Source organism: Anolis sagrei, chromosome X (genome assembly GCF_037176765.1).
Source record: "Anolis sagrei isolate rAnoSag1 chromosome X, rAnoSag1.mat, whole genome shotgun sequence".
NCBI lineage: Eukaryota > Metazoa > Chordata > Lepidosauria > Squamata > Dactyloidae > Anolis > Anolis sagrei.
In genome coordinates, this window is record NC_090034.1 from 102,664,482 (window position 1) to 102,690,649 (window position 26,168).

The 26,168-nt window shown below is 39.6% G+C and overlaps 2 protein-coding genes across 2 annotated transcripts in view; both read left to right on the forward strand.

Moving 5' to 3' along the window:
- Positions 1-13,219, forward strand: part of LOC132781880 (serine/threonine-protein phosphatase 5) — a 48,936-nt gene extending 35,717 nt beyond the window's left edge. Inside the window, exons 11-13 of the mRNA XM_060786407.2 lie at positions 2,002-2,180; positions 3,498-3,579; positions 5,582-13,219. Coding sequence (XP_060642390.2) covers positions 2,002-2,180; positions 3,498-3,579; positions 5,582-5,644 — 324 coding nt within the window. The 3' untranslated portion in view covers positions 5,645-13,219. The remainder of the gene's footprint in view (positions 1-2,001; positions 2,181-3,497; positions 3,580-5,581) is intronic.
- Positions 13,220-19,535: 6,316 nt separating this feature from the next.
- LOC137094871 (protein jagged-1-like) overlaps positions 19,536-26,168 on the forward strand; it is a 42,206-nt gene continuing 35,573 nt past the window's right edge. Inside the window, exon 1 of the mRNA XM_067460790.1 lies at positions 19,536-19,616. Within this exon, the coding sequence (XP_067316891.1) occupies positions 19,536-19,616 (81 nt within the window). The remainder of the gene's footprint in view (positions 19,617-26,168) is intronic.

Here is a 26,168-nt window from a genome sequence, read left to right on the forward strand (position 1 = left end):
CCAGCAGGAATCTGAATCCCATCATCTTCATCGTCAGAAAATAGCTCAACCACAACATCTGCCGAAGAGCTTTTGTTCGTAAACTTCCTCCTTGATTGAATTGCCGGCATTTTTCTGTCATTTCCTTATGGGTGCCTTAAATACCTCCCCGCTTTTAAAACAGTACATTTTGTTTTCGAACTGCTAGGTAGGCAGAAGCTGCGCTAAAGGCCAGGAGCTCACCCCGATCCCGGGCTTCAAACTGTCAACCTTTCTGCAGATTTACTGCAGCTGGCGGTTAACCTGCTGTGCTAAAGCCCGGCTCAATTCCAAGAGAATAAACAAGGGGGCATTTTTGGGAAAGTATGACACATAAGGAGAAGGTTTTGCTCCATATACAGTCCAGGCATGTAAATTTGATCTCTATGTTATGTGATGCATTCAAGCAAGAGACAGTAACCTGTCGATCCCCATTTTGGCCTCATTGAGGGCCGCGTCCACCTTATGGTTGCTTTCAAAGGTCCCTTGAATGCATGTATGGAGTATCCACAGATACAGAGGGCCAAATGTAATTTTTTGACATAGTGATCAGTGCTCTTTAGTTTTTACCCAGTTTTACCCAGGAGCCCCTCGTGGCACAGTAGGTTAAGCCCTTGTGCCGGCAGGACTGAAGACCGACAGGTTGGAAGTTCAAATCTGGGGACAGCACAGATGAGCTCCCTCTGTCAGCTCCAGCTCCCCAGGCGGGGACATGAGAGAAGCCTCCCACAAGGATGATAAAAACATCAAATCATCCAGGCGTCCCCTGGGCAACGTCCTTGCAGACGGCTAATTCTCTCATGCCAGGAGCGACTTGCAGTTTCTCAAGTTGCTCCTGACACAAACAAACCCAGTTTGTGTCCCCAGATTTGTTGAATGACAACTCCTATCCTTTTTGACTGCCATGCCGAGTTTGAATCATGGGAATTGCAACCCAGTAATACTTGCGATTCTGAGGTTAGGGGATAATTAGAGGACATTTAATGTCAGACTTCACCTCCACAATAATAATCTATATAAATAAAAATGTAATGTTTGTTTGTGGGATTAACATAACTCAGAAACTATTTGTCGAGTTGACACGAAATTTTGACACAATATACCTAACAATCCAACGAGTGTCCCTCACCCCTAAAAACACCAAAAAAGCCCATCAGACCAGACTTAAAAACCCAAAAAATACACCATGTATACATATACGCTCAATATACATATACACACATTCATACACACACACACATATAATGAACAAGTACACACAAATATATATATACACACACATGCACACGTATACACACATATATACATATACACATGCACACACATATAGATATACACATAACACACACATATATATACACACAAATATGCAAATAGACAAGCATACACACATATATAATATACATAAACACACAAATATATAAACACATATATAGACATGCACACACACAGACAGACAGACAGATAGATAGATAGATAGATAGATAGATAGATACGCAAACACACATATATACACAAATATATACACAGACTGGACCACAGCAACATGTGGCAGGGGACAGCTAATAATAATAATAATAACAATAACAATAACAATAATAGTCTTTATTTATATCCCACCACTCTCTCCCCGAAGGGGACTCGGAGTGGCTTACATGAGGCACAAGCCTTGTATCTAAATCCAAACCTCTCTCTCTTGTCGAAACAAAACCAAACTTCAGCTGTCCAGATACTGCTGTATCTCAACTCCCATAAGCTCTAGCCATGATGTCTAATGGTGAGGAATACAGGAGTTGTAGTCCAAAACACCTGGAGGGCCCAAGCTGGCCCATGCCTGAATCAGACACACAAACTCACTGCCTTTCTGGCTCCCTTGTGATCTACCAATATAGCAGAACTCATGGCTGGAACATCACTTAGAAAGAAGCTGGGGCTAAACATAAGCACCTTTGCGTGCCTTCGTTCTTGTCTCGCCTCCTCCAGAACGGCCGGTCGATCAGCAAACGGGGCGTGAGCTGCCAGTTCGGGCCCGACGTCACCCAAAGCTTCCTGGAACGCAACCATTTAGACTACATCATCCGCAGCCACGAAGTCAAGCCCGAGGGATACGAGGTGGCCCACGACGGCAAGTGCGTCACTGTATTCTCTGCCCCCAACTACTGGTGAGTGAGCCAATGGAAAACCATATATACTACAAACTTTCTTCTATCTATATAAATAAAAATGTAATGTCAGTTTGTGGGATTAACAGAACTCAAAAACCACTGGACGAATTGACACCAAATTTGGTCACAAGACATCTAACAACCCAATGTATGTCCTTCACTCAAAAAAATTGATTTTGTCATTTGGGAGTTGTCGTTGCTGGGATTTATAGTTCACCTACAATCAAAGAGCATTCTGAACCCCACCAATGAATTGAACCAAACTTGGCACACAGTTCTCCCGTGACCAACAGAAAATACTGGAAGGGTTCGGTGGGCAGTGTCCTTTGGTTTTGGAGTTGTAGTTCACCTACATCCAGAGATCACTGCGGACACAAACAATGATGGATCTGGACCAAACTTGGCACAAATACTCAGTATGCCCAAATGTGAACACTGGTGGAGTTTAGGGAAAATAGAATCTTGACATTTGGGAGTTGTAGTTGCTGGGATTTATAGTTCACCTACAATCACAGAGCATTCTGAACCCCACCAACGATAGAATTGGGCCAAACCTCCCACACAGAACCCCCATGTGGGCCACAGCAACACGTGGCAGGGGACGTCTAGTCTATATAAATAAAAATGTAATGTCCGTTTGTGGGATTAACAGAACTCAAAAACCACTGGAGGAATTGACACCAAATTTGGACACAAGACACCTAACAACCCAATGTATGCCCTTCACTCAAAAAATTGATTTTGTCATTTGGGAGTTGTAGTTGCTGGGATTTATAGTTCACCTACCATCACAGAGCATTCTAAACCCCACCAACGATAGAATTGGGCCAAACCTCCCACACAGAACCCCCATGCAGGCCACAGCAACACGTGGCAGGGGACAGCTAGTACATATAATAAAAGTAAAAATGCGTATGTGTATGTGGCTAGGGTGCCCACTACCACAGACAAGCTCCCACTTCCACAGATAGCTGTAGCTCCCACTACTCAGGAGACACCAAAGGCCCTCCCTCCAATAACATTGCAGGTTATAGTAAGTCCTATGAACATGTACAAGAGCCCTGCCAATGTCCTCCTCCACAAACCACAAACACAAGACTGCCCACCACCCAAGTGAAGGGGACAATTTCATCCTAGATTTTCTGTTTTTCCTCCACCACAGGCATCCCAGTGACAGGTTTGGAGCAAGTCACATAGTGATGCACTGTTTTCCCATCTGTTTTGGATGCCAACTGCCCTGACTCCTTCCCCTGATCCCAGTTTGAGACCTGACTGTACTCACAACTCTCCCTTTTTTTGACCATTTCTTGCCAGTGACCAGATGGGCAATAAAGGTTCCTACATCCACTTGAAAGGCTCAGACCTGCGGCCGGAATTCCACCAGTTCACAGCAGTGGTGAGTGCGCTTCCCCTGTGGAATTACCTCGTCCGGATGCTCAGAATCAGAGATGCCACGGGTGTGGTGAAGGTATGGGCCAACTTTGTCCCTCCAGGTGTTTTGGACTCCAACTCCCACAATTCCTAACAGCCGGTAGGCTGTTAGGAATTGTGGGAGTTGGAGTCCAAAACACCTGGAGGGACGAAGTTGGCCCATGCCTGTGATAGATAGATGAGGGATAATGAAATAGAATGAGATAGCATAACAAACGACAGATACAAAAGGTAATGATTGGATGGATGGAGAAATACAGAAAGAAGATGATTGATAGCCAGATTGATGAATGACAGATAGGCTGGGTAATGACAAGAGAGACTCAGGCCACAAACTATAGCAAAATGTGCTGCAGTATGTCCTGTAAAAACAAAGTTTTGGCAAAGGCTTTCATGGCAATGTGAGTTTTCTGGGCTGTCTGGCCATCTTCCAGAAGCATTCTCTCCTGACGTTTCGCCTACATCTATGGCAGGCATCCTCAGATGTTGTGAGGTCTGTTGGAAACAAGGCAAATGGGGTTTATATATCTGTGGAATAATGTCCAGAGTGGGAGAAAGAACCCTTATCAGCTTGAGGCAAGTGTGGATGTTGTAATTAATCACCTTGATTAGCATTTGATGTCCTTGCAGCTTCAAAGCCTGGCTGCTTCCTGCCCAGGGGAATCCTTTGTTGGGAGATCATTAGTTGGCGCTGATTGTTTGTCTGAAATTCCCCTGTTTTTGAATGTTCCTCTTTATTTACTGTCCCGATTTTAGAGGTTTTTTTTTAAGACTGGTAGACAGATTTTGTTCATTTCCATGGTTTCCTCCTTTCTGTTGAAATTGTCCACCTATTTGTGGATTTCAGTGGCTTCTCTTTGTAGTCCGACATAGTGGTTATTAGAGTGGTCCAGCGTTCTGTGTTCAGAACGCTTGGGCAATCCATGTTTCTAAATGGTTCTAAAGTACTTACAAAACTAAAGTTCTGGTGGTGAAAATTTCAGAACTCTAACAAAACTCCCAAAATGTAATTATAAATGGCAGTTCCTAATTGGTTCTATCATAACAATCACCAATAATGAAATAATAATTAAATTTTGAAAGTTTTGTTAGAGTTCTGAAATTTTCACCACCAGAACTTTAGTTTTGTAAGTACTTTAGAACCATTTAGAACCATGGATTGCCCAGGCCTAGTATATCTATCTATCTATCTATCTATCTATCTAGGCCCGGGATTGTGGCGCAGCTGGCTGAGTGTCAGCTGCATTAAGATCACTCTGACCAAAAGGTCATGAGTTTGAAGCCAGCCCGGGTTGGAGTGGGTTTCCAACCAATTGTGTGTAGCCTGTTGTCGACCTTTGCAACCCGAAAGACAGTTGCACCTGTCAAGTAGGAAAATAAGGTACCACCTTAAAGTGTGGGGAGGATAAATTAACTTATGAGGCAATAAAGACTTCAGAAAAAAGCATGCGGGGAATGCGGAAGTACTTCATCAGTGTCGCAGATGGACGATGAAAGCGACAGCTCCCCTGGCAGCCAGAAAAAGTTAAATAGCCTCTGTCTATGTCTGTATATGTTGTATGTCAAAATTGGCATTGAATGTTTGCCATATATGTGTACACTCTAATCCGCCCTGAGTCCCCTGCGGGGTGAGAAGGGCAAATATAAAAGCTGTAAATAAAATAAATAAATCTGTGAACACAGGTATGTATACTTTAGAACCATGGATTGACCAGGCCTATAAATACCTCACTTGCCTAGTTTCCAACAGACATCACAACCTCTGGGGATGCCTGCCATAGATGCGGGTGAAACATCAGGAGAAAATGCTTCTGGAACATAGCCAGACAGCCTGGAAAATTCACAGCAACGGAAAGTTTGGGCAGTTTAATAAACTTTTCCCATGTTCTTTTATGATAGAACCAATTAGGAAATGACATTTATAACCCAGGAAAAAATATGTCTCACTGGTCTTCTCCTCCTTCCAGCCTCATCCAAACGTCAAGCCAATGATGTATGCCAACTCGCTGCTGCAGCTGGGGATGATGTAAACCGCCTGCCCGTCGCCGCCTCCGCCGCTGGCCCTCGCCCCCCTTTCCTCCCCTTTGGTCAGGAGACACCCATTTTTGCGCTCGGCAAACGACTCTGGTTTTCCTTTTCTCAATTATTATTATTATTATTATTTTGGTTACAGTTTCTTCCAGCATCATCCTTCATTACAAAGCAGAGGGGGGCAAGAGAATGGAGGGAGAGCGGGTGTTAATGCCCCGAACATCAATTCCAGGGGTTGGGGGGTTGCGTCAGTAACGCACGCCCTTCCACCTCATACAAAAAAAAGGCAGGGCATGGACCCTTCTTTCTCATTTTGTTTTTTTTCTGTCAATGCACTAGCGGCACGAGAGGAAACGGCAGCCAGAGTGTAACAAAACGATTTTTTAAAAAATATATATATTGGAAGATTGTATTTATTCCCTACAATCTACTGTTTTGTTTTGTTTTCTTCTTTCCCCCTCCCCTTGGTCCTTGTGCTCATCCTCCTTTACGATACAGACTCTTCCTTCCCAGGCTCAATATCCAGAAGTGAGTAGATCAGTAGTTCTCAACTTGTGGGTCCCCAGGTGTTTTGGCCTACAACTCCCAGAAATCTCAGCTGTTAGGATTTCTGGGAGTTGAAGGCCAAAACATCTGGGGACCCACAGATTGAGAACCACTCGAGTAGATGGATGTGGGGTTGGTTGACAGTCTTATGGTGATATCGATAGGGACAGATAGCTTCCTATACATCAGTGGTTCTCAACCTGTGGGTCCCCAGGTGTTTTGGCCTACAACTCCTAGAAATCTCAGCCAGTTTACCAGCTTTTAGGATTTCTAGGAGTTGAAGGCCAAAACATCTGGGGACCCACAGGTTGAGAACCACTGCTATACATAGTTCTGTGTCCTCCAGGTAACTATCAAGGAACAGGCTCTTATTTCAGGGAAGAAGAGTGAAAAGGAAGTGATGCAGACCATAGAGAAGCCACTGATGTTAACTTGGAAGAGAACCACTGGAGTAGATGGATGTGGGGTTGGTTGACAGTCTTGTGGTGATATTGACAGGGATAAATAGCTTCCTGTACACAGTTCTGTGTCCTCCCAACAGCTTTCAAGGAACAGACTCTTATTTCAGCGACAAAGAGTGAATAAGAAGTGATAGGGAAGCCGCTGGTCTTAGCTTGGAAGAAATGAGAGCATATTCTCACGTGGAGTGTGCTTCTTTCCACCAAGAAGCTGGATATTGCCATAGGTTGGATCAAGGTTGCAGTGTACTCCCAGTCATTGTTGCTTTTGAAATTTCCAGGAAGGAAAGAAAGGTCTCTAAATCTGTGGCAAGCTTCCTCTCTGTCAGACTCTGGAAGATCTTGGAGTTAAAATCAAACTCATAACAATAAAACGCTGGAGACAAGTGGTTTATTCCTTCTTTCCACAATCCTAAAAAGACAGTTCTAAAGTTTCCCGCTGAAACATCCGGTAATATAACAGCCTAACTCCCATCCAGATTTCCAGGAAGAAAGGAAAGGTCTCTAAATCTGTGGCCAGCTTCCTCTCTGTCAGACTCTGGAAGATCTTGGAGTTAAAATCAAGCTCACAGCAATAACACGCTGGAGACAAATGGTTTACTCCTTCTTTCCACAATCCTAAAAAGACAGTTCTAAAGTTTCCCATTCAAACACTCTGTAATATAATAGCCCAACTGTGATCCAAATTTCCAGGAAGGAAGAAAGGAAAGGTCTCTGAATCTGTGCTCAACTCCCTCTGTCAGACTGTGGAAGATCTTGGGGTTAAAATCAAGCTCACAACAATAACATGCTGGAGACAAATGGTCCATTCCTTCTTTCCATAGTCTTAAAAAGACAGTTCTAAAGTTTCCCACTCAAACACATTATAATATAACAGCCCAACTCCTATCCAAATTTCCAGGAAGGAAGGAAAGGTCTCTGAATCGGTGCTCAGCTCTCTCTGGAAGATGTTGGGGTTAAAATCAAGCTCACAACAATAAAACGCCGGAGGCAAGTGGTCCATTCCTTCTTTCCATAGTCTTAAAAAGACAGTTCTAAAGTTTCCCACTCAAACACATTATAATATAACAGCCCAACTCCAATCCAAATTTCCAGGAAGGGAGGAAAGGTCTCTGAATCTGTGGCCAGCTTCCTCTGGAAGATCTTGGAGTTAAAATCAAGCTCAGAGCAATAACACGCTGGAGACAATTGGTTTATTCCTTCTTTCCACAATGCTAAAAAGACAGTTCTAAAGTTTCCCGCTCAAACATCTTGTAATATAACAGCCCAACTCCAATCCAAATTTCCAGGAAGGGAGGAAAGGTCTCTGAATCTGTGCTCAGCTCCCTCTGTCTGACTCTGGAAGATCTTGCACTTAAAATCAAGCTCACAGCAATAACACGCTGGAGACAATTGGTTTATACCTGCTTTCCACAATCCTAAAAAAACAGTTCTAAAGTTTCCCTCTCAACTTTGTAATATAACAGCCTAATTCCCATCCAGATTTCCAGGAAGGAAGGAAAGGTCTCTGAATCTGTGGCCAGCTCCCTCTCTGCCAGACTCTGGAAGATCTTGGGGTTAAAATCAAGCTCACAACAATAAAATGCTGGAGGCAAGTGGTTTGTTCCTTCTTTCCACAAACCTAAAAAGACAGTTCTAAAGTTTCCCTGCTCAAACCTCCTGTATATATCAACCCCAACTCCCATCCTCCCCGTACTGGCCAAACACTGCCCACAGTCTATTGCTATTTAATTTCCCTCCCAAAACAAATGTGTTATCTACACTACCTTCCCCAACTGTACCCAGCCTCCCTCCCCCCCCCCCCCCCACCACCACAGAGAATCGAAGCAGCCAATCCCGTGCTGGTATGGTGATTCTGACATCACTCCCCTCCAATCCTAACTTGTTTTAGGCTCCCATCAGGGTTGTTTACACCTGGCTAGGAATGCCCTACAAGCTTTACCATCAGTTGCAGGGCAACAGATTCAACCCAAGGTGTTCAGGGAGCTCTCCAAGGTACTGCACTACAGGTCCATCACTTTGGAGAGATCCCTTCCAATACCTGGAATGGACTCAGCAACCCACTACTGAGAGCTGCAAGCCACTACTGCAGGCATGGGCAAACTTGTACCTTCCAGGTGTTTTGGACTTCAACTTCTATAATTCCTAGAAGCCTCAGGCCCTTTCCTTTCCCCCCTCAGCTGCTTAAGCCTGAGGCTGTTAAGAATTGTGGGGATTGAAGTCCAAAACACTGAGAGGGCCCAAGTTTGCCCATGCCTGCACTACTGCAAATCTATGGTGAGCAGCTTATGTGGATGTGTCCACCTATGAGAACGGAGGAAGATGATCTTCCTGGTGGCAGATTTGCAGATCTTTGCAGGGAGTCTAGAACTGACCCATATAGCGTTCTAGGTCTCTTAACCTCATCCGTTTTTCTCGCCTCTAGTCTAGGGCACTGTTGGCATTGTGCAAAGATAGGAATTCATCTGGAATCTTGACCTCCCAAGATCTCCAGCCTTTGGAGACTTCTTTTAAGAAATCTAGATTGGCAAGTTTGTGCTAATTTATTTTTCTCTGGAATGGACGCAATGGAAACTCTCTGAGGCCATAATATTAGGTGTTTTTGGAGAAACTGGATTTCCATTTTAGGACAATACCACACTACACTCCTAAAGAGTTGTTATCCCACTCTCAATTCTATGGCTTGCCTCCTCTTGGATCCTGAGATTTGCAGTTTACCAAGGAGTTCCTGGTCTTCGCTAAACTGCAAATCCCAGGATTTTCAAGCAGAGTTAAAAGTAGAACGACAACACTTGAATAGTCCGATACCTCATTGGGATATTGTGAGGGTTGCTTCATCTCAGGCTGGATCTACACTGCTATATGATGAATTTTCGGGATGCGGATTGACTGCAGAATATTAGGTGTTTTGGGGGAAACTGGATTTCCAGTTTAGGACAATTCCATACGATACTCTTAAAGAGTTGTTACCCTACTCTCATTCTATGGTTTGCCTTCTCTTGGATCCTGGGATTTGCAGTTCATCATTGTGAAGGTGCCTGTATATTACTGCTACTAATTGTAAAGGCTTGTAATGATGCCACCAAATTGTAAGGATGTATAAATATAACTACTATCAATATGTAGAGAGTTGGTAAAAGGAGCCACCTCTTTGTGAGGGCTTATTATATTGATGACACAACCAATAGCTTGTAATGTTGCTTTGGTCTTTCTTCAATATGTAGCGTGACTTGACTTGGAAAGGAATGGTAACATAGGCTTGACTTTAAAAAGAAACTGTAACAAGTTTATTGAGGTACAGAAGCTTGATGGTTTCAAAGTTTCCTTTCTCTTAGAGGTACAGATCTTCGAAGGTTACATTCATAGCAATTCATAAATAACTCTTATGAGGACTAATTCTTCTGACAAACAGGTCTCAAACTTAGTTCCTTTAAAAAGGTGTTTCTTTAACAGATTGTTTCAGGCACACGCTTATCCTTTATGATGGTTCTGTTATAATAAAGATGCTTATTAGGGCTTCCCCTCTTTTCCCACAACCGTTACTTTTAATATAAATAAGTCACTTGACTTATCTAAACTATATTGGCTCAAAGCCAAAACCTTCCTGATTCTTAATACCAAATAATCAACCTTCCCCTGCAGTTCTTTGACTACAGAATCCTCACTGGTTCCCCACACACAACAGAACCAGCCACTTCTGCAGTTCACTGACCACAGACTGACCGCTTTAAAATGGCTGCTCTGCCAAGTGGCAGTTGGCTCCGCCCCTATCTCCATAGCAACTCAGCTCAAAGCGAGCTAAGCTGGCTACCATCCCCCAGTATTACGCCATACTGTATACTTACCCTTACAAACACTTATCTATAACAATACCTAACTGTAGATAAAAATTTACACTTCATCACACTCATGTTCCGCCAAGGGGTTCCCGGGCCTCACTAAACTGCAAATCCCAGGATCCATCTTAAGTGAGGTTAAAAGTAGAATAACAACACTTGAATAGTCAGGTATCTCATCGGGATATTGTGACTAAAGATTTGGGATGCTTCCTCTCAAGCTGGATCGACATTTCTATATGATGATGTATTGGGGTGCAGCTTGACTGCATGGAACGGAACTACAGTAATCCCTCACTACTTCGTGGTTCGCTTTTTGCGGACTCAATTTTTTGCGGTTTTTCAATAAATATTAATCGCTGCATTTTCGCGGGTTTTTGCGGTACTCGACCATCAACATTGACTGGTTCTCCCACCAAATCAGGCAAATTCACTGCCAACAAGGGCTGGTTTGATCAATTTTAGAAGTGCTATGGATTTAAGAGTGCTTTTATGGATAAAGCTGGAGACGAGGATTATGTAAACAACACATTCAAAGAGGGTTATGTAGTGTATAAGTGTGCGAGGAGGATTTATAAAGACTTAAAATAGTGTATAATACTAAAATAATGTATAAATATTAAAATAAACATAGCATCCCTGGCTTACTGTAGGTTTTTTACCAACCCTACTTTCCGGATTTTCACTTTTTGCGGGTGGTCCTGGAATGTAACACCCACGATAAGTGAGGGAACACTGGATATGGCAATGTGGTCTCAAATAATCCAGACCAATGCAGTTAATCTGTATTCTGAAACTGGATTATATGGCAGTATAGATCCAGCTGAATTTAGGAGTTATCCTTGGGTTACTGCAGGTTCTTGAGCATCCCTACATTGCGGATTTTCACTTTTCGCGGGTGGTCCTGGAATGTAACACCCGCGATAAGTGAGGGAACACTGTATATGGCAATGTGGTCTCAAATAATCCAGACCAATATGATTAATCTGTATTCCGAAACTGGGTTATATGCCAGTATAGATCCAGCTAAATTTAGGAGTTACTTCTTGGTTACTAACCATCCCTTCTTCTTCCACCACCTCCCTACTTTGCGGATTTTCACTTTTCGCGGGTGGTCCTGGAACGTAACACCCACAATAAGTGAGGGAACACTATACATTGCAGTGTGGTCTCAAATAATCCAGACCAATGTGGTTAATCTGTATTCCGAAACTGGATTATATGCCAGTATAGATCCATCTGGATTTAGGAGTTACTTCTTGGTTACTAACCATCCCTTCTTCCTCCGCCACCTCCCTACTTTGTGGATCTTCACTTTTCGCGGGTGGTCCTGGAACGTAACACTCGTGATAAGTGAGAGAACACTGGATATGGCAATGTGGTCTCAAATAATCGAGACCAATGCGGTTAATCTGTATTCCGAAACTGGATTATATGCCAGTATAGATCCAGCTGAATTTAGGCGTTATCCCTGGCTTACTGTAGGTTTTTTAGCATCCCTACTTTGCGGATTTTCACTTTTCGTGGGTGGTCCTGGAATGTAACACCCGCGATAAGTGAGGGAACACTATACATTGCAATGTGGTCTCAAATAATCCAGACCAACATGGTTAATCTGTATTCTGAATCTGGATTATATGGCAGGATAGATCCCGCTGAATTTAGGAGTTATCCCTGGGTTACTACAGGTTTTTGAACATCCCTACATTGCGGATTTTCACTTTTTGCGGGTGGTCCTGGACCGTAACACTTACGTATATTGCAATGTGGCCTCAAATAATCCAGACCAATGCAGTTAATCTGTATTCAGAAACTGGATTATATGACAGTATAGATCCAGCTAAATTTAGGCGTTATCCCTGGCTTACTGTAGGTTTTTTAGCATCCCTACTTTGCGGATTTTCACTTTTCGTGGGTGGTCCTGGAATGTAACACCCGCGATAAGTGAGGGAACACTATACATTGCAACGTGGTCTCAAATAATCCAGGCCAACATGGTTAATCTGTATTCTGAATCTGGATTATATGGCAGGATAGATCCAGCTGAATTTAGGAGTTATCCCTGGGTTACTACAGGTTTTTTAGCATCCCTACTTTGTGGATTTTCACTTTTCGCGGGTGATCCTGTAACGTAACACCCGCGAAAAGTGAGGGAACACTATACATTGCAATGTGGTCTCAAATAATGCAGACCAATGCGGTTAATCCGTATTCCGAAACTGGATTATATGCCAGTATAGATCCAGATGAATTTAGGAGTTACTTCTTGGTTCCTAACCATCCCTTCTTCCTCCGCCACCTCTCCATTTCCTTCCTTTTTCATCCAAAACAAGGCACAAAAGCATAGAGACGGGGGTCACCAAGGTCCCATTTTTGCCTATGGATCCGATTAAAAGGAAACAGGGTGTTGCTTCCTTTAGGTTTTCCTCCTCTTTGCCCTGTTAAGAAACCAACCAACCCCACTCTTTGGAAGGAAGACGTCTTTCCCACCGACCCCAGACGAAGCTGCTGCTTTTTCTTTTCTTTTGTGGCCGAAACAAAAAGAAAGAAAGAGAGGAACCAGTGAATATCCAAGAAGCACTTTGGATGAAATTTTTTTTGTTTTCCCATGATGATGACCATGGAGGGTTTTTATACACCCGGTCGCCCTCCTACCGACTGAGCTATTTTACTGTCTGTAATTAAAACAAAACAAAAAAAAGATGTTAAAAAATAAAGTGACTATTGAAAGATTTACAGGGTGTTTTTTTTTCTCTTTCGGAAAAAGAGAGAGGATATTTATTTATTTATCGTGTCAGGGGCAACCAGACCATTGTATTACATTTCTAACAGAACAAAACAAACAAACAGATTAAAAAACACAAAGTTTGCAAGCTTGGTAGTTGATTAAATGTCCTTTGACCAGTATCTGGCCCCTTGGAGTGCCTCTGGTGTTGCCACAAGAAGGTCCTCCCCTTGTGCATGTGGCAGGGCTCAGGTTGCATTGCAGCAGGTGGTCAGTGGTTTGCTCTTCTCCACACACACATGTCGTGGATTCCACTTTGTGGCCCCATTTCTTGGGGTTGGCTCTGCATCTTGTGGTGCCAGAGCGCAGTCTGTTCAGCGCCTTCCAAGTCGCCCAGTCTTCTGTGTGCCCAGGGGGGAGTCTCTCATTTGGTATCAGCCATTGATTGAGGTTCTGGGTTTGAGCCTGCCACTTTTGGACTCTCGCTTGCTGAGGTGTTCCAGCAAGTGTCTCTGTAGATCTTAGAAAACTATTTTTTGATTTAAGTCCTTGACGCGCTGGCTGATACCCAAACAAGGGATGAGCTGGAGATGTCTCTGCCTTGGTCCTTTCACTATTGGCTGCTACTTCCCGGCGGATGTCAGGTGGTGCAATACCAGCTAAGCAGTGTAATTTCTCCAGTGGTGTAGGGCGCAGACACCCCATGATAATGCGGCATGTCTCATTAAGAGCCACATCCACTGTTTTAGCGTGGTGAAATGTGTTCCACACTGGGCATGCGTACTCAGCAGCAGAGTAGCATAGCGCAAGGGTCTTCACTGTATCTGGTTGTGATCCCCAGGTTGTGTGATATGATATTGTTTCTAGCACCCACTTTTTGCTTGATGTTCAGGCAGTGCTTCTTGTAGGTCAGAGCACGGTCCAGAGTGACTCCCAGGTATTTGGGTGTGCGGCAATGCTCCAGTGGGATTCCTTCCCAGGTGATCTTCAGAGCTCGGGATGCTTGTCTGTTCTTGAGATGAAAGGCACATGTCTGTGTTTTAGATGGATTAGGGATCAGCTAGTTTTTCCTGTAATAGGCAGTAAGAGCACCTAGAGCTTCGGAAAGCTTCTGTTCTACCATCTCAAAGCTCCCTGCTTGAGTGGTAATGGCACGATCATCAGCATAGATGAAACTCTCTGTCCCTTCTGGCAATGGCTGGTCATTTGTGTAGATGTTGGACATGGATAGAGCGAGCACGCTCCCCTGAGAGAGAGGATGAATTTCCGTAAGTAATTATTATTATTATTAAACTTTATTTGTACCCCGCTAGCATCTCCCGAAGGACTCGATGCGGCTTACAAAGGCCAAGGCCTCAACACACAGCAATAAACAACAACAATAGAAAAGAAAGCAAATTAAAAACATAAGCAATAACAAAACATTACACAATAAAAACCATGGTGGTAAGTAACACTACCACCTTCTGGTAAAAGGATTCACTGTTTTATGGGGGAAATACAGACAGACCCCTCTTTCCTTTTGAAAAATGAGAGCTGTAGTTTTGCAAAATCTTCAGCCTTCTCTTCCAAGGAAGGCTAGGGCCCGATCAGACTGCAAATCCCAGAATTCCATCACAAAATCACAAGTCGAACACTTCCCAAGTGTCTAGGACTGTGTGATGTATATTATTATAATTATTCTAACTTGCCTTGCAAAGAGCAAAAGCAAGACATCTCTGAGTCAGGAACCGATTGTTTAGACAGATGGGGAAGACCTTGGCTCTTCCGAGGAGCTTTGAAGGCATTGTTTATCAAGGAACCCGATGGGCCAATGAGGAGTGGATCCCTCCTTTTCGAAGCCTGAGAAAAGCCTGATCCCTTTGCTGAGGCCAGGAAAGGGCTTTTCTCTCCTCTTCCAAGAGGACAAAGAGGCCTTTGTGAAGTCCAGCAGAAGCCGGCCAGGAGATGTCAAGGGGGCAGCTTTTGTTTAAGCCCCAAAACAAACCCTAAAAATAATAATAAAGGAGAGTGGCCGGAAGAAAGAGCTGTATTGTCGAAGGCTCCCATGGCCAGAATCACTGGGTTGTTGTAGGTTTCTCCGGGCTATATGGCCATGTTCTAGAGGCATTTTCTCCTGACGTTTCGCCTGCATCTATGGCAAGCGGATGCTTGCCATAGATGCAGGCAAAACGTCAGGAGAAAATGCCTCTAGAACATGGCCATATAGCCCGGAGAAACCTACAACAACCCAGAAAGAGCTGTGCTTGCTTTTGGGTTGAGCGATGCATGGGAATTGTATTTTCTTGGGCAGAAGAATTGGTTTTTGGCTCAAAGCCTAAGCTTTTGTAGATTGGATCACATTTATCTGAGGGTCACAAACACAAATAAAAAAATTTCCACTCCAAGGAAGAATATTCAGCATGAAGAAAAGAACTGCAATTACAGAAACTAATTTGAGTTCAAAACAAAACAAAAAATAAAGTTTTAAGCAATGGGTGTATTTACCGGAGTTGGCCAGCAGGGGGAGACAGCATCTGTACTGCAAGTGCATCTATGTCTATGGGAGGTTTGAACGAGATGAGAAGATGTCAACAAACAGTATCTTTGATGATGATTAATTAAATAATAAATAAAATAATAATAAATAAAATAATAATAAATAAATTATAAGACTTCATCTGCACTATAGAGTTAATGCAGTTTGACCCCACGGTAGTAGTAGTAGTAGTAGTAGTAATAATAATAATAATAATAATATAAATTAAATAATATAAATTAAATAATAATAAATAAATTAGGAGACTCCATCTATACTGTAGGGTTAATGCAGTTTGCCCGCACAATAACAATAATGGTAATGATAATAATAATAATATGATGATGATGATAATAATAATAATAATAATAAATTAAATAATAAATAAATGAGGAGACTCCATCTATACTGTAGGGTCAATGCAGTTTGACCCCACAATAATAATAATAATAATAATAATAATAATAATAATAATAATAATAATATAAATAAATAAATTAGGAGACTATGTACACAGTAGGGTTAATGAAGTTTGCCCTCACGATAATTAAATAATAAATAAATAAATAAATTAGGAGACTCCATCTACACTATAGGGTTAATGCAGTTTGACCCCACAATAATAATAATAATAATAATAATAATAATAAATTAAATAATAATAAATAAATGAGGAGACTGCATCTACACTGCAGGGTTAATGCAGTTTGACCCCAAGGTAATAATAATAGTAATAATAATAATAAATTAAAAATAATAAATAAATTAGGAGACACCATCTGTACTGTAGGATTAATGCAGTTTGCCCCCACAATAATAATAATAATAAGAAGAAGAAGAAGAAGAAGAAGAAGAAGAAATTAAATAATAATTAAATAATAATAAATAAATTGGGAGACTCCATCTACACTGTAGGGTTAATACAGTTTGACCCCATGGTAATAATAATAATAATAATAATAATAATAATAATAATAAATTAAATAATAATCAATAAATTAGGAGACCATCTATACTGTAGGATTAATGCAGTTTGACCCCACAACAACAACAACAACAACAACAATAAATTAAAATACTCCATCTACACTGTAGGGTTAATGCAGTTTGCCCTCACAATAATAATAATAATAATAATAATAATAAATTAAATAATAATCAATAAATGAGAAGACTCCATCTACACTGTAGGGTTAATGCAGTCTGACCTCACTCGAACTGCCTTGGTTCAAGGCTATGGAATCGTAGGAGATGTAGTTTTACAAGATCTTTAGCCTTCTCTGCATATAACAACAACAACAAGAGTAAATTTTACAGCGTAGATGCCATAGCATAGAGCCATGGAAGTCAAAGTTATTCCAAACTACATGAAGACCTGTTTTGAGTCTGTTTTTAGCTAAAGCGGGGAATTATTGTAATAATAGTAGTAGTAGTACTGCTACTACTAATAATAATAATAACCACCACCACCATCATCATCAAGGTCTTTAGTATTCTCTGCCAGAGTGCTGCTGCATGGAATAATAACCGCAACAACAACAACAATAATTTTTATTGCGTAGATGCCATAGCATAGAGCCATAGCAGACAAAGTAATGCCAAACTGCATTAATAAGAATAATAAGAATAATATCAATAATGGTAACAATAAATGATAACAGTAAAGGTAATAATAATAATAGTTATGATAATGAGAATACTAATAAATCAAACAGTGCAAATGCACCCACAGTTTTACAACATCTGTAATAGTAGTAGTAATCGTAATGGTAATAATAGTAATGATAATAGTAATAGTAGAAATAATAATGGTAATAATAGTATAATACTAATAAATCATACAGTGCAAATGCACCCCTAGTTTTAAAATGTCTGTAATAATAGTAGAAGTAATGGTAATATTAGTAATTATAATAGTAGTCGTAAGAATAATGGTAATGATACTAATAAATCGTACAGTGCAAATACACCTGTAGTTGTAGTTGAGGTAATGGTAATAGTAGTAGTAATAATAATAATAATAATAGTAAAAATAGTAATAGTAGTAATGGTTATAATAATACTAAGCAGTAGTAATGGTAATAGTAATAATAGTAGTAATAATTGTAATCATAGTATAATACTAATAAGTAGTAGTAGTAATAATGGTGATAATAATATAATACTAATAAGTAGTAGTAGTAATGGTAATAGTAATACTACTACTATTAGTAATAATAGTATAATACTAATGAGTAGTAATAGTAATGGTAATAGTAACAATAAAAGTAGTAGTAGTAGTAATTGTAATAATAGTATAATACTAATTAGTAGTAAAGGTAATGGTAATAATAGTATTAATAATGGTAATAGTATAATGCTAATTAGTAGTAGTAATGGTAATAGTTAATAATAGTAGTAATAATGGTAATAATAGTATAATACTAATAAGTAGTAGTGGAGGTAATGGTAACAGTAATAATAGTAATAATAGTGGTAATGGTAATAATAGAATAATATGAGCAAGTAGTAGTAGTAATGGTAATAGTTAATAATAATAGTAGTAATAATAATGGTATAATACTAATCAGTAGTAGTAGAGGTAATGGTAACAGTAACAATAGTAATAATAGTGGAAATGGTAATAGAATAATATGAATAAGTAGTAGTAGTAATGGTAATAGTTAACAGTAGTAGTAATAATGGTAATAATAGTATAATACTAATAAGTAGTAGTAGAGGTAATTGTAATAATAGTATTAATAGTAGTAGTAGTAATGGTAATAGTATAATACTAATTAGTACTAGAGGTAATGGTAATAATAGTAATAATAATAGTAGTCATAATAATGGTAATAATTTAATACTAATAAGTAGTAGTAGTGGTAATATTAATAGTAATAATAGTAGTAGTAATAATAGTAATAATAATAATAATAATAGTATAATACTAATAAGTAGTAGTAATGGTAAGAGTAATAATACAGTACTAATAAATCACACAGTGCAAATGCAGCCTTAGTTTTACAACCCTTTTATCCTTCTCTGTCAAACTCCACCTGCCAGGATGTCCATCCCAAGTGGTGCTAACCCGCATTGCCCTCCCAGTGTGGATGCTCCTTCTCCTTCCCTGGTGCTCTTGGCCCTGCCCTGGGGAGAGTGGGCGTGTCCTCGCAGGGAGCGGCAACCCGATTGGCTGCGGGGTGGGGAAGGGGGCGTGTCCTCTGCCTCTTGCTGCTGCTGCTGCTGCTGGGTGTTTCTCTGTCTGTGTGCCTCTCTCTCAGTCTCTCTGCCTGTGTCTCTGCTGCTGGGAGCAAAGAGGCGAGAGGAGGCATTGGAGCCTTTCCAGGGCCGGGGTCCCGGGAGGGAGGGGCTTCCCCGGACAGGATGGCCCCGCCCAGACCCCCTGGGCCCCCCTCCACCTGCCTTCCTCTCCTCCTCCTCCTCCTCCTCCTGCTCTACCTGGGCGGACAGGTGAGAAGAAGAGCCTGCATCTCTAGGCATGCCTTGGCTTTGGGGGTCTGGGATGGGCCATACTAGGGGGAACGGAGCCAGAGAGGGTTCTCCTTGGCACATCAAAACAGATAGAGAGAGAGAGATACATAGATAGATAGATAGATAGATAGTGCGCTGCAATGCTCCAGTGGGATTCCTTCCCAGGTGACCTTCAGAGCTCGGGATGCTTGTCTGTTCTTGAGATGAAAAGCACATGTCTGTGTTTTAGATGGATTAGGGATCATCTGGTTTTCCCTGTAATAGGCAGTAAGAGCACCTGGAGCTTCGGAAAGCTTCTGTTCTACCATCTCAAAGCTCCCTGCTTGAGCGGTAATGGCCCCGCCCAGACCCCCTGGGCCCCCCTCCACCTGCCTCCTCCTCCTCCTCCTCCTCCTGCTCTACCTGGGCGGACAGGTGAGAAGACCCCTCCCATCCTGTCTCTGGATCTCTAGGCATGCCTTGGCTTTGGGGGGCTGGGATGGGCCATTCTGGGGAGAAGGGAGCCAGAGAGGGTTCTCCTTGGCACATCAAAACAGATAGAGAGAGAGAGATACATAGATAGATAGATAGATAGATAGATAGATACATACATAGACAGATAGATAGATAGATAGATAGATAGATAGATACATAGATAGATAGATACATAGATAGATAGATAGATAGATAGATAGATACATAGATAGATACATAGATAGATAGATACATACATACATACATAGATAGATAGAGAGAGAGAGATACATAGAGAGATAGATAGAGAGATAGAGAGATACATAGATAGATAGATAGAGAGATAGATAGATAGAGAGAGAGATACATAGAGAGATAGAGAGATACATAGATAGAGAGATACATAGATAGAGAGATACATAGATACATAGAGAGATACATACATAGAGAGATAGATACATAGAGAGATAGATAATCAATAGGTCTTACTATATTGTGTTCTGCATGAACAATGTTTGAGTCCTTTGCACAACAAACTAGAGTACAATATATATTAATATACTATTGTCTTACTATATATATGTCTTACTATATTTTGTTCTGCAAAGGACATGGATGTTTGTGGCCTTTCCACAACAAAACACAGTAATATATATAGTTATATATATATATAAATATAATATAATATAATACAAACCCACAAACACACACTATATTATATGTGTGTGTATATGTATATATATACACACACAAACACACACTATATGAGTGTTTATATTTTGTGTATATATATATATATATATATACACACATGCACACAAACACACCCTATATTAGTGTTTATATTTTGTTGTGCAAAGGACACAAACATTGTTGAAACAAGCAGCATATTAATAATAATAATAATAATAATAATAATAATGGAGTAATATGAGTATGTGTGTGTTAAACAATGTTTGTGTCCTTTGCATAACAAAACCTATATATATATATACACACACACACAAAACACACACTATATTAGTGTTTATATTTTGTTGTGCAAAGGATGCAAACACTGTTGAAACAAGCATAATAATAATAATAATAATAATAATAATAATAATAATAATAATGGAGTAGTATGAGTATGTGTGTGTTAAACAATGTTGGTGTCCTTTCCACAACAAAGCATCTATCTACCTCTCTACTATATTAGTATGTATATTGCAATGTTTTGTTGTGCAAAGGACACACACATAGTTGAAGCAAGCAATCAAATAATAATAATAATAATAATAATAATAATAATAATAAAACTGTAAGAGTATGTGTGTGTTAAACAATGTTTGTGTGCTTTCCACAACAAAACACCTATCTATCTACTATATTAGTATATATATATTGCTATGTTTTGTTGTGCAAAGGACACAATCATTGTTGAAACAAGCAGTTAAATACTACTATTAATAATAATGGACTTATTAATGTTAATAATAATGGATCTGCAATAACAACAACCAACAACAACAATGAAGCAGTTGAGTATGTGTATGTTAAACAATATTTGTGTCCTTTGCACAACAAAATATCTCTCTACTATATTACTATATATATATTGCAATGTTTTGTTGCACAAAGGATAGAAACTGTTGAAATAAGCAATTAATAATAATAATGAACATAATAATAATAATAATAATCATGGCGCAGTGTGAATTTATGTGTGCTAAACAATGTTCATATTCCTTGCACAACAATATCTATCTATCTATAACTATCTATCTACTATATTAGTGTATATATTGCAATGTTTTGTTGTGCAAGTGGCACAAACTGTTGAAACTAGCAATTAAATAATAATAATAATGGACCTAATCATAAGAATAATGGAGCTGTAATAATAGTAATAATAGAGCTATATGTTTGTGTCCCTTGCACAACAAAACATCTATCTACTATATTAATATATATTGCAATGTTTTGTTGTGCAAGGGGCACAAACTGTTGAAATAAACAAACAAACAAATAATGGACCTAATGATAAGAATAATGGAGCTGTAATAATAGTAATAATGGAGCTATATGAGTCTGTGTCTGTTAAACAATTAGTATATATATTGCAATGTTTTGTTGTTCAAGAGGCACAAACTGCTGAAATAAGCAATTTAATAATAACAATAATAATAATAGAGCTATAATAATAATAATAATAATAATAATAATGGAGCAGTATAACTATATGTGTTCTAAACAATGTTTGTGTCCTTTGCACAACAAAATATGGTTTTCTAATAATAATAATAGTAATAATAATGGACCTAACAATAATAATAATAATGGAGCAATAGTAATAGTAACAACAACAACAACAATAATAATAATAGTAATGGAACAGTTTAACTGTATGTGTGCTAAACAATGTTTGTGTCCATTGCACAACAAAACATGGGTTTTTAATAATAATAATAGTAATAATGATGAACCTAATAATAATAATAATAATAATAATAATAATAATAATGGAGCAGTATAACTGTATGTGTTCTAAACAATGTTTGTGTCCATTACACAACAAAACATGGTTTTCTAATAATAATAGTAATAATAATGGACCTAATAATAATAATAATGGAGTAATAATAATATTAATAATAATAATGGAGCAGTATAACTATATGTGTTCTAAACAATGTTTGTGTCCTTTGCACAACAAAACATGGTTTTGTAATAATAATAATAATAATAATAATAAGGGACCTAATAATAATAATAATAATAATAATAATAATAATTGAGCAATAATAATAATAATGGAGCAATAATAATAATAATAATAATGGAGCAATAATAATAATAATAATAATAATAATAATGGAGCAGTATAAGTATGTGTGTGCTAAACAATGTTTTTGTCCATTGCAAAACAACACATGGTTTTCTGATAATAATAGTAATAATAATGAACCTAATAATAATAATAGAGCAATAGTAATAGTAATAATAATATTAATAATAATGGAACAGTATAACTGTATGTGTGCTAAACAATGTTAGTGTCCTTTGCACAACAAAACATGGTTTTCTAATAATAATAATAATAATAATAATAATAGTAATAATAATAATGGACCTAATAATAATAATAATAATGGAGCAATAATAATAATAATGGAGCAGTATAACTATATGTGTGCTAAACAATGTCTGTGTCCATTGCACAACAAAACATGGTTTTCTAATAATAATAATAGTGATAATAATGGACCTAATAATAATATTAATAATAATGGAACAGTATAACTGTATGTGTTCTAAACAATGTTTGTGTCCTTTGCACAACATGTGGCTTTATAATAATAATAGACATAATAGACATAATAATAATAATAATAATAATAATAATGGAGCTGTATATGTGCATGTATGTGTGTGTGTATATGTATATGTGTGTGTGTGTGTGTGTGTGTGTGTGTATAAGTCAGTCAGTCAGTAGCCTTTATTTCGGTCAACAAACCATCGGCCAAGTCAAGTGAAAGTAGAACGATGAAATACAACAATTAACAATTAATAACATCACATTTGGCTTATAATTAATAAAAACAAGTGTCACCATTCGCTATCGGATGAATGGCTGATGTGTATATATATATATATATATACACACACACACACACACACACACACATATATACACACACATACATACACATATACAGCTCCATTATTATTATTATTAGGTCTATTATATATATAGGTCTATTATATATATCTATTATATATATATTATTAGGTCTTTATATATTATTATTATTATTATTATTATTATTATTAGGTCTAATCAGGCATGGGCAAACTTGGGCCCTCCAGGTGTTTTGGACTCCAACTCCCACAATTCCTAACAGCCGCTAGGCTGTTAGGAATTGTGGGAGTTGGAGTCCAAAACACCTGGAGGGCCCAAGCTTGCCCATGCCTGATACACACACAGAGCTCCATTACAAGTTCTTTTGGACTGTGTTCAGAGAAAGAGGCTTCACCACCTATCTATGGAATTGTAAATATATTGCAAGGAATGGCTGCATGGCTGCAGAGTTCGTGGCCATGTGGGCCAGTTGGGTGGCCACAGCATTCCTCCTGGGCCAGAAACGGCCCGTCTTGGCATATGAGCGGCTCCACATCTGGCAAGAGAGCGGCCCCCGAGCAAAAGCAGAGAGCAGATGTGCCACAACCCTGCTTGTGCATGTGTTTCGCTCCAGCAACGCCCAGCCTCCCTTGGGGATGATGGATTTCCTCATCGGGATGCCAGCGTCGGGTGTGGCGGATCTGCCCCCCGAGCGATGGGTTGGGAATCGCTGCCCACTCCTTTGGCTGCACTATGTATCCCTTCCTCTATTTTCCTTGCTTTTCCTTGCAATAGCTTTCCCATCGGTCGGAAAGACATCTTGCAGGCGCACAACAACGTAAACAAATTTGTTTGGTTGGAAAGACGTCTTGCAGGCGCACCACAGTGTAAACAAATTTGTTTGTTTCAAATTTGCATATCATTACTTCGTTTGAACAGGTCAATTGATTATTTTCCTTATTTATTTTTGCATCTGGTCCCCAATTCTCTACTCAACGCCAAAAGCGTATTTATTTATTTTCCCGGAGGTAGTTTCGACACTACGGAGGAGGAAATTCCCAAAACGCCCCGGGAAAACGAAAAAAGGAATATATTCCTGTATTCCTTTTCTGTTTGGACTTGTCTGGGATTTTAAAAGCTGCTCAAAAGGAAACCATGCCCTGGCCCCTAGGACTTTGGCCTGGAATCACTCCCAGCCGCCAAACCTGTTTTGAATCCCAGTAATTGGCACATATTCGTAGCAAAGGTGCCTCTGAGCATATGCAGAGTGCCTTTTCCTAACCATTGGGATTGATCATTGCTGCAAAGTACATATTCATGATAAAGGTAGCTCTGAGCATGTGCAGAGTTCCTTTTCCGAACCATAAGGAATTGGCACAAAGTATATATTCATGGGGAAAGTACCTCTGAGCATATGCAGAGTGCCCTTTACTTGCCATAGGCTTTGCATATTGGTGTAAAGTACATATTCATTGCAAAGGTACCTCTGAGCATATGCAGAGTGTGTTTTCCTAACTATAGAGATAGGTAATTGATGTGAAGTTCATATTCGTGGCAGTGGAACCTCTGACCATATGCAGAGTGCCCCTTTACTTGCCATAGGTATTGAACATTGGCACAAAGCACATATTCATGGCAAGGGTAGCTTTGAGCATATGCAGAGTGCCTTTTCCGAACCATAAGGAATTGGCACAAAGTACATATTCATGGCAAAAGTACCTCTGAGCATATGCAGAGTCCCCTTTACTAGCCATAGTGCAAAGTACATTGGTGCAAAGTATATATTCGTGGCAAGGGTAGCTTTGAGCATATGCAGAGTGCCTCTTCCTAACCATAGGCTTTGAATATTGGTGCAAAGCACATATTCATGGCAAGGGTAGCTTTGAGCATATGCAGAGTGCCTTTCCCGAACCATAAGGAATAGGCACAAAGTATATATTCATGGCGAAAGTACCTCTGAGCATATGCAGAGTGCCCTTTACTTGCCATAGGGATTGATCATTGCCGCAAAGTACATATTCGTGACAAAGGTACCTCTGAGCATGTGCAGAGTGCCTTTCCCGAACCATAAGGAATTGGCACAAAGTACATATTCATGGCAAAAGTACCTCTGAGCATATGCAGAGTGCCCTTTACTAGCCATAGAGCAAAGTACATTGGTGCAAAGTACATATTCAGGGCAAGGGTAGCTTTGAGCATATGCAGAGTGCCTTTCTCTAACCATCAAATCAAAATATTTATTTCGGTCATTGACCAGCACAGGAAATAGTGTCACATTTCCAGACAAACCTGGCATGTTTGGTACATTAAAATTCTCTAACCATAGCGATTGATCATTGTCGCAAAGTACATATTCATGGCAAAGGTACCTCTGAGCATATGCAGAGTGCCTTTTCCTAACCTTAAGGATTCAAAATTGGTGCGGCAAAGAGAACTTTGAGCATATGCAGAGTGTCTTTCCTTAAGCATAGGGATTGATTATTGATGCAACGTACATGTTCATGGCAAAGGTCCCTCTGAGCATATGCAGAGTGCCTTTTCTGAACTATAGGGATTGATCATTGACACAAAGTATATATTCTTGGCAAAGGTACCTCTGAGCATATGCAGAGTGCCTTTTCAAGACCAAAGGGATTGATAATTGGTGCAAAGTACATATTCATGACAAATGTACCTCTGAGCATGTTCAGAGTTCCTTTCCCGAACCATAAGGAATTGGCACAAAGTACATATTCATGGCGAAAGTACCTCTGAGCATATGCAGAGTGCCTTTCCCTAACCATAGGGAGTGATCATTGGCGAAAAATACATATTTAGGGCAAGGGTGGCTTTGAGCATATGCAGAGTTCCTTTTCCTAACTATAGGGATTGATCATTGCCACAAAGTACATATTCGTGACACAGGTTCCTCT